Raw genomic sequence first — 10,317 nt, 5'->3', positions numbered from 1 at the left:
ATTATACAAAGATGCTCTTAAAATTCAATGAAGTGTTCCTTAATTCCGGACGAACGTATTCACTTTGAACATATTGTACTTAGCTTGCCTGATTTGCGCTGATTATCTTGGTCAAATTTATAATTTCAGTTTTTTTTTTTATGGTTTTCAAAGCGTAGTTGTTCTCATGCTAGTAATATTACCAAAAATGTTACAACAGCAGTGATAAACAATTTATTCATACCAAACGATTTTGCAATGAAATCAATGAATCTGTTTAGCCAGGCACGTGGACTGTAACTAGCAATTAAAGTTCAATCGCTAAGAAAGCAATGAAATATTTCACATAATACCAAGAGTTTCCAAAAGGAGGACGATAGACCTCTTGGGACACGGCCTATAGGAAGGCCTGCTATTGTTTGTACGGTCTTGTGCGCTTCGCATCTGTAACTATGTCCCACAGGTGCCGTGGAATCGTCTCTAGCTCGGGAATCCAAACCAAACATGCATGCTCATCGTATTTGTTCCCGTATTCTTTCGTGACCTTGAGACTCATTCCTATCGGGGGCTTAATCTTGAACTCGTGATATCCTTTTATCACTGCATTAATTATGAGAACTTTAACCATAATGAAAACAAACCCCCGCGGAATCAAGTCGATCGACGAGAGCAATCAAATTACATCATTTGTATTATGGTCTATTTCAGGAATACAGAAAACCCAATTTCAAGTTCTCGCATTCTATTAATAATAAACAATAACAGCATTATCATATCGGTTGAAAATTAGGTCAAAACATTCATAAATTGTAAAGAATAAAGCTGCTTTATTAGGGCCCATTGTCCAAAATAAGGGCAGTTTGATCTCCTCGAAAAAGATTTAAAAATCGCTTGAAATGATCATTGAAATGACCAGATTCTTGGTGACAGTATTTTATACATACAAATCTATGTCCGTGCAAAATATCTTATTGTAACGATAATTTTCTGTAAAGATATCGCAATTTATTACAAAACCGTCCGGAATTAGGGCAACACACTGTAGTCAGATGAACAAAGCATTTCATCCTATCTTGGTATGCCCTTTGTCATTTTGGTCCAGAACCCTATAAAGTGTATGTAGTCAAATCATAATAGATATCAAATAAATCCACTGAATCAAATGAAATTTTATTTGCACCAAATTGTTCTGATAAATGAATAAATTCTTCCATCATAAAGTGTGGTTAGTGCTGCTTTGATTCGTTTTCTCCTGGACCAAAGCAGTCTAGTTTTGAAACCGCCTTTCTATATTTGTGTCCTGTGACGTGCGCCATCAGCAATTCTTGACAGCGCTCAGCGCCAAGACTGCTCAGTATCCCGAGCGAGAGATTTATGTCTAAAGGGTTGGATCGAATTGAATTTGGAGAAATGCGCGCGATCAAAAAGTTAATTTTTTGCTCTATCGTCGAACATTTCTTGATTTCAATCGACTTGGTGGCTTTGGCTTTACTGTTGTAGTAACTAATGAGGTGCTAACAAGTGGACCGAGTATAGAACTTCCCCTCAAGCTTGAGTGACAGGTCAATCACCCTTGGCCCCGACAAGAACGTAAGTGAAAGCCTGAACCTTTTATATACGTTCCCCGGGCGGGGTACTCGCATATATGGACTATAGGGGGATGATCCGCTAAACACGGTATGGTTTTTCGAGCTTCTTATCATAAACAGGGTATGCAATTTCACTCGAGTTCCAAGTTCTTCCTGAGTTTCCTGTGATATTCAGGGATTCTACTTCCGTATTGACCGAAACTGGTTACCATGGCCGAAAAAAAAACGATACGCGAGATGACATGATAATTGAAACAGGAACTCAGTGCAATTAATTATATCTTTTGTCATAAACAGGGTCTACAAATTTGAGTTTTTTTGTCATAAACAGGGTACCCCTTTCAGAATCCCAGCGGAACACCCCTACCCAAATTCTGGCGGAGTACTCCCCCCTCTCCCCCCGGGCTACGTTCCGCGAGCCTGGAAAAGGACCATCGTTGATTGTCAAACAAAAGAAAGCTTATCTGTAAATTTTGATTAAAACAGGGTGTTATTCATTTAAATGTTGCATTTGTATTTAGCACGGGCACTAATATGAGCTAAAATCTTATGTCTTTCCCATTTCAGGTTTTTCAGCTAGTAAGTCACGCAAATTGTTTGTTTTAAATTTAGGACCATACTTCCAGACATCGAGTGCTGAACCGTCGTATGGCAGCGCGAAGCATTTACGGCTACGCCGGAGATTTCGACCCCGACACCGCTATCCGAAGAATTACAGACTGATCAGGAAGCTCGGCCAAAGCCTAAGGGAGAGGTTAGTCGGCCCCTAGACCGTAGATGATTAACCCCTTGCTATGACCAGCATACTCAAAATTTTGACTGTGACGCTGATGGCTTTGAGCATCTTCTTATTCCTTTCCATGTGGGACGCATTTTGAAAAAGTAGCCGTGATGCAACTCGATCGGAGTAAAAATATCTTATATCCTTTAAAGTGCATATAGCCGCTAAAACGCTAAACATTTGGAGTAATCTTCAAGGTCTTAATAAACCATTTTCGTGTCAGAATCATCACTAAATAAAGGAAATAAATCAAAAACTGGAAAAGAGGGAATAAGTAAGATGTACCACGAACTTCTCACCCGCCTCTTTCAAAATCAAATCAAATGAACCATTGAATTCAACTGGAATTGAGTTTTTGATTTTCGCAAAAAGAAGAAACCTACGGAGAAAATCCTCCGACTACACAGAGAACCAACAAAACCACTATGGCACACGCGCTTCGATCCCTCTTAGTTTTCGATAATAAAAGATGAGGAAACGCGATGTGGGTTTGAACTCTCAATTAACAAAACTGACCCGACACTTGTTGCAGTTAAGCAAATCCATTCTTTAATGCCAAACTGATTAACAATATATTATACAACGTACTGGGGAACGTATAGGACTGCGACTACCAAATTAACCGTTCCCAGGTAAACTTGATCGAGTAGGAATTGGCGTGCATTTCAGGAGACGAAACACACACCTCAAAGACAGCCCCAAAATGCACTGCAATGTCAGCTCGACTCAGTTTTTCTCTCAACGTCAGAATGGCTAATACACGAAAAAAACGCTTTCTTTCTTTTGATGGAAATTGTTAAGTTAAAACTCTCCGTAAAATGTCATGCAATATTTATTATATGAAGAGTTTGACTGTTTCTAGTCCTAGAAGTTCCATTACGTAGTACGTGTCTCAAGTGAGTAGTCAAAAAATGAATGGAATACAATGTTAAGCAACGTATTAAAAGTATAATGACGTCATGGATAGTAAAATGAAAATACGCCAGCGATGACGTCTTTGTGGGATCTAAATACTTTACAAAGAAAATAATAGCAAAAAAGTGAATGTACAACTTGTGATAGACACAAGCAACAGGTTGCTGCTCACATCCAATCAGAATTCCCATACACAAAACTTACAAGTATATGGCCTCACTAGTACTGTGGATAATTTGTTAGGCCGTGACCGTGACCATGTCGGTGCTGTGTCTAAGAGTTCTGATTGGTTCAGCATCCAATAATTTTGCGCATTTTGATCGACTTAAATATATCCTCTAATCAGTACCGTGCCGTGCTATATGTCTTGGTTTTTCACATACAACAGTTCTCTATGGCTGTGCCATTATATTTTTGTCTTTCAAAGTCATGATATTAAATCCTGAACGTTTCGAGTCATGGGTTTTGACAAGTGAAGAGCAAAGCATAGAAGGATGTCAGGGACCCACCCCTAATATTGAGTACCTTTGAATCGCTGCATGCAGATATTAGTCCATTAAACTGGGTAGAGTCGGCATTGCAGTGTTTTGTGGGACCATTTTAGGGGACCAAATAGACGCCATCTCGTAAATATGCAGGCCCAAAGTGCGCTGGAATGCCAACTCGACCTAGTTTTCCCTCGAGTTATCAGACGTGGCAGGGCTTTACAGCTATTTCAAAAAGGTTGGTAAAGGTTTTGCTGCATCTTACATACCAAGCCGAATTTTCCTGAAACGTGTCTGCATGACGTTTTTTTCCGGAATAGTTTCTTCTGTACTTACATTATTTACATAAGTGATTATAATAGATTTCAAGCTTAGTACTGGAGCAACATGCAGCATGCATTATGCAATACTGAACATTGAAAACAGACTTCACCAACCTTTGTGAAATATCTGTCCTTGCAAAGGCACAATTACTTTTATACATTTTGAAATATCAAAATATTTTATTGAAGCTAAAATTTAGTGCGCAGTTATTGTTCCCCTTTTACGCATTTAAAAAACTTCAAAATGCATATAGTTTTACCATTTACCCCTCCGTCCCATCCCCCAATACGTCAGACCAATCCATCAACGTTGCTCAATCATATCATTAACTACATTGAATTGTACTGGTTGACTGATTTGAAGCTTTAGGATTGGCAAATCGAACTGATTTACATGAAGACCTTCTGTCATCTGATTCAGTCGGGAGAAGATTCGATGAAGGCGATGATGCTTCATTGGAAGGCCCACAGCGCAAATCCGAAGTACTTTTAGTGATAAAATAGTCCGTCACCCCTTGCAGGGATACAAGTGTACTTTCCTTACTCGGGTCATCCAAGCTTTGTTTCTGCTCCTCGATAAAGCACTCTCTTGCGATTGGAGCAGTTAGTGTACCTTCGTAAGGACAATCTTCTATTCTTTTTAAAGACATGCGTTTGCGCATTGACACTCTCGTTTGACATGCGCATTGATAGCAGCAGTCACAAGACGTTTGAGGCAGGCAACACTTAAGAGCATACCACGGTCCTTTTTCGAATAGTCTTTTGCGTGGTCGTAACAGGGCAGGGACAACGAATTTCTTGAAAACTATAAGAATCATGAGAAGTAGGCCGCATCCAAACATGATCAGTACTTGGGGATTGAATCCTGGCTTAGCTGAAAAAAAATGATTGAAAGAGTCAGTACAACACTCGGTACAACACTCGGTACAACACTCGGTAAAAAACTCATTACAACACTCGGTACAACACTCGGTACAACACTCGGTACAACACTCGGTACAACACTCGGTACAACACTCGGTACAACACTCGGTACAACACTCGGTACAACACTCGGTACAACACTCGGTACAACACTCGGTACAAACACTCGGTACAACACTCGGTACAACACTCGGTACAACACTCGGTACAACACTCGGTACAACACTCGGTACAACACTCGGTACAAACACTCGGTACAACACTCGGTACAACACTCGGTACAACACTCGGTACAACACTCGGTACAACACTCGGTACAACACTCGGTACAACACTCGGTACAACACTCGGTACAACACTCGGTACAACACTCGGTACAACACTCGGTACAACACTCGGTACAACACTCGGTACAACACTCGGTACAACACTCGGTACAACACTCGGTACAACACTCGGTACAACACTCGGTACAACACTCGGTACAACACTCGGTACAACACTCGGTACAACACTCGGTACAACACTCGGTACAAACACTCGGTACAACACTCGGTACAACACTCGGTACAACACTCGGTACAAACACTCGGTACAACACTCGGTACAACACTCGGTACAACACTCGGTACAACCTCGGTACAACACTCGGTACAACACTCGGTACAACACTCGGTACAACACTCGGTACAACACTCGGTACAACACTCAGTACAACACTCGGTACAACACTCGGTACAAGACCGAAATATCACCCCTCCCGAGACGAACCCCCTACTAAAACAAAAATCCTGGATGGCGCACCTCCAACCCCCCCCCCCCCCCTCTCCACCCATATAAAAAAATACTGTCTTACTTTTTTCATAGGCCACAAATCCAGCCATAAATCCTCTAGGTCCTGTGCTCTTATAGCTGCGAAATGTTATGTAAAACGTGTCGGTACTGATGATGATGCTAAAAGGCTTTTTCTGTCCACATTCCTCATCATTTGTTAGTGTTCTTGCATGTACATAACCAGTACCTCCTGCTCTAACCTCAACGAAGTCAATGAGTTTACATGGCTTGTGAAACTTGATATCAAAGTCAAAGAAAATTAGCTTCACTTCCAAATCTTTGCGCGTTCTTACTGTCCAAACACAATCCACATAATCTGGGTAGGGCAAGGGCCAATGTGGAGAAAATATGTTGCCATGTCTTGTGTTGTCGACTTCAGATACTCCACAGCCAACTAACAAAGATATAAACAGCCTTAGTAAAACTATCTGATGCAACTTTATCAAATGCGACTTAAAATTTTGAAATTAAAGTGTACGCCTCTACAGATACGACTTTAAAACAAATTCCTCTCTCTCTCTCTCTTACTCTCTCTCTCTCTCTCTCTCTCTCTCTCTCTCTCTCTCTCTCTCTCTCTGAAATTAAATCTGCTCCAACAAAAAATGAATTTAAAAAACGTCTGATGAGATGGCGTGCTGTCAGTTCTCAGTAGGATTTTTTTCTTTGTTATTTAAATCATTTCTAATATTTTTCAACTTTTTAGGATTATATATTTATATTTTATTAATCAATAACGACTTCCATGTAAAGACGTTTTGTACTTATGGAACTATCGTTTTCAAATAAAGGTGTGTCTGTCTGTCTGTCTCTGTCTCTGTCTCTCTCTCTCTCTCTCTGTCTCTGATAAAAATGCACCACTTGATAAATAATTATATCAACTCTTGCAAGTGGATAATTAAACTTGATTTAGAGGTTCAGTTTATATGATTTAGTTACTTAGGGACCATTCATTATTTATGTCTAAAGGTGGAGGCTGGTAAGCATTCCTTTACCTCCCGCATATTTCTTTGTACTTGTAAAACAGATTCAACTAAACCCCCTTCTATCTTTTTTTCTTTTTTGACGATCTCCCCAATTTTTTACCTTCGAATGTTATGGCAATCCTCGCATAAATAACAAATGGCCCTTTAGAAAGCAGACTAGATTACATATATCATATTTCGTATTTTGTAAATACAGAATAATGTAGTATAGATAAATATAAATCAAAAAATATAGATGCGTACCATTTAAACAGCAATAGGCCCCTTGCAGCACGTCGGAATGTAGCTCGATTTGGAGGACAAAACAAAAGTTTTCCAATTCTCAGGATATTGAAATCCTTTTGTTTTGTCCCCCAGATTGAGCTGCTTTGACGTAACATGCAAGGGGTCTATTGCAATTAGCTTGGAAAATTTCTAAGGAAGCGTACTGTTCGGAAGATGAGCTGTCCATGGGGCGGCGACAATGTTACAATCGACAAAACAGATTTTCTAAAATTTGTTTATCTTTCTATTCATCAAAAAATACATTTTCAAGGAAAGATGCGTAAAACGTTCTTAATATATAACAGTTATGACAGGATTTAGGCGATTTTCCCCCAGTTTTTTCGGCTTCGAAAACTGCTAAATATGAATCAAAGGAGACACTCGGTCGAAGATTATGGCCGGGAATAATAGCTCTGATACACGTTTAAACCGGACTCAGACATTCAAGGATTTGTAAGGATTCAAGCCGATAACAGTAAAACAAAGCAACTGCTGGCTGAGATGAGAAGCGAGCGTTATTCTTTTTAAGGCTTTACAGCAGTTGCTCAGAGAATGGATCGACGGGAGACAAACGTTCTGTAGTCCAAACACATTTTTTCCGTTCTGACAAATTTATGACAAAAGGAAAGAATACACAAACCAACTATTGTTGTATACTAAGAACAGTGCTTGGAATAAGTCAAAATATGACTGACTTTGTTCACATCAAACTAACATTTTACTGACTCCAACATCTTAAGTAGATCCAAGTCTCAAATAACGTGGCATTTTTTCCCCAAAAGTGGTGGTCGCGCGGTTAAACTCCATAGGCTTTCTTTATGCAAACCGCACACAATTTCAAGTTCAAAATGACTGGGTCTATTTTTTTAATTTGACTAATTTTTGAACATTTCTCGATAGCATGATAACGGAGCCCGCTAAGGGCCACCATCATACTGAACTAAATGATGGAAACCTGATTGTACATCACCTTAAAAAACGTTTAAACTTTTGAATTTGGCTCGAAAAATTGCCTATTTTCAGTTGCTACAACTTGTATGTTGAATTTGGGGGTCTGGGACCGAGTTTAGAAAATAAGAGCAAAATGTCACAGACCCAATATTTGGCCATGGTTTACTGACTTCTAACTCCCTTTACGTTTTGGAAACAATTGGTAAAATAAGAAAATACATAGGAGAGGTGTGGAGAGGTATGCTTATTCTTTTGCATATACGTTATTGCTAGCTTTATGGACTATTGAAAACTGACTATTTTTTTAGTCCTTAGCCAATCCATCTTTTGTTGCTGCCCTAAATGCCAACAGGCATGATAGGTATAAGCTGGTAAGTAATTAGTCCGAGGCCCGAATGGGCTGTTGACTCATAGGCCAAGAGGGCGAGAGGACTAATTGTTTTAGTCAAATGCAACTAGTCGGTCAAATAAATAGATGCAAACAAGTTTTGAATTAAAGTTAAATTCAAAGTTTTGATTCTGAAAGACTACACTACTTTTCGCTACTTGTAGGATATAACTTGTAGCCTAGTAGTACCCATTCAATCAGAATGCAGCGTTGTTGATAGACAACTAGTTGGATTTGACTTTATAGTCCAATAGTTTACGTTTTACTTACTTGGTAGGTGCTCGACCTCTGTAAAGAAAGAAATAATATGGAAACAATGAACATTAGTAGTTATTATTTCATCAAAGTCAAAGTAGTACACTTTATTATTAGTGCATTAGTGCAAGGAATATTTGCCCACTTCCCTCTGCGTATCTCTACTGGCACGTGTTCACAACGCTCGACTAAATAAAATCCTAAGGAGACAAGAGAGATCGACTAAGGAGTAACTTGAACAGAATGTTATGATATAATAGCAAGCTTACAGTAAAAACCCGCGTATAGGAACCTATAATTTAAGAGCCTATCAGGCTAAAATTTCATTTTTAAGTACCCTCTACATAAGAACCATTTTAGGCTAAAATCCTAAAACAGGTTCTTATTTTTAAAAAAGAAAAAAGAATTGAATAAATCTTTTCAAAAATATATTTATAACACAGTCTGTACACAATAATGCTATAAACACTATAACTGTACATGGTTATCATAACAGAATCAGATTAAAATCGTATACTGTAGTACATTTGATTACATAAGCCTCCAAGGATACTGTAATTGGACATTAAAGACCAGACTAGAGTGCACGCACTAAATCCGTGAACATTAAATAGTACTAATTAGTACTATTTCATACAGATTCCTTTGTTTTCTATTGTTTATTTATCACCATTTAGTGCTAAAAATTAGTATTTGTTTCACGGATTTAGTGTGAGCACTCTACAGTATTCAAAAATACTACTTTATTTCTTGAACAAAAGTTAAGAACCTAATTAAGAACCTAGTTAGCCTAATTTAACACTAAATACCATTTATATAAGAACCTGTTTAGGCTAACTTGAAAAAAACTAGGTTCTTATACGCGGGTTTTTACTGTATTTGAAGTCTAATTCTAATGATAAAATCTTCCTAATACCTTTATTTAGTGGTCGCAAGCTGTAAACTGCTTTAAAATTGCTCTTTCCTTGTTGTGAATGCAAAATTATCGCCATACAGCCATCGGAAGAATAGAAGATAGGTAGGACGCTGACGCCACAGAACCGTCCAATAGATGTATATCCACAACCTATGAATACTTCCACGTAATTACCCGTCAAACAATACGGCATGTTTCCTTTGAGGTCAATCTCCTGTACTTTCAGCTGAAGGTGATGCGAGGTACTCTCATTTCTTGTGTCTATTATCCACTTACATTTTATTGCTGTAGTGTAGTTTGAGGGGGTGGTGGTTGGGGTGAGAATTGTTCCATTGACATGAGTATACGTGCTTCCACAATTTGTAAATGAAGAATGGCCTAGAGATCAGGGAAAAAACAAATCAGGATGACAATCTATTCTTAGTGTATATATTACGTCATAGCCGCCATGTTGTTTGGCGATAACTTATAGCATTCCTCATTAGCTTCTCTTGTTAGATCAACCAACCTGGTAGCTGTTTATATCTCGAGGAATAAACTAGATCGAATAACAATGAAAAAAAAACATTATTTAGTTTTTTCTCCGTGTTTTGTTTTTGACTACATTTTTCATATTCCATTTATTTATCCTTTTGCAGTCCATTTTATGGTCATTATGCTGTCTTTTCAATCATTCTTAATTCATTCTTCATTTATGCAACTCAACTATTTGTTCCTTGCCCCAGCGTTA

General features: G+C 38.5%; 1 protein-coding gene across 1 annotated transcript; it reads right to left on the bottom strand.

Moving 5' to 3' along the window:
• Nucleotides 1–2,897: 2,897 nt before the first annotated feature.
• On the bottom strand, nucleotides 2,898–9,950 carry LOC148905850 (uncharacterized). The gene is made up of 4 exons (XM_089038643.1): nucleotides 9,588–9,950; nucleotides 8,687–8,704; nucleotides 5,853–6,224; nucleotides 2,898–4,946 (listed from the first exon to the last, which is right to left on the bottom strand). The coding sequence occupies exons 1-4, from the start codon at nucleotides 9,778–9,780 to the stop codon at nucleotides 4,399–4,401; spliced, it is 1,131 nt and encodes a 376-aa protein (XP_088894769.1). The 5' UTR covers nucleotides 9,781–9,950; the 3' UTR covers nucleotides 2,898–4,398.
• Nucleotides 9,951–10,317: the final 367 nt, after the last annotated feature.

The sequence above is a fragment of the Actinia tenebrosa genome, unplaced genomic scaffold (genome assembly GCF_029948245.1).
Source record: "Actinia tenebrosa isolate PJP-AT-01 unplaced genomic scaffold, QUT_ActTen_1.0 PGA_scaffold6__47_contigs__length_16458017, whole genome shotgun sequence".
Taxonomy (NCBI): Eukaryota; Metazoa; Cnidaria; class Anthozoa; order Actiniaria; family Actiniidae; genus Actinia; species Actinia tenebrosa.
The sequence above is the reverse complement of the archived record's forward strand: the minus strand, read 5'-3'. Positions and strand labels throughout refer to the sequence as shown.

Excerpts from the sequence above, each read along its gene's own strand:
- LOC148905850 (XM_089038643.1), bottom strand. The coding sequence starts at position 9,780 with ATGCCGTATTGTTTGACGGGTAATTACGTGGAAGTATTCATAGGTTGT. Across the intron at positions 4,947-5,852 it reads ATTTGTGGCCTATGAAAAAA|CTAAGCCAGGATTCAATCCC; the intron begins GTAAGACAGTAT and ends ATTTTTTTTCAG.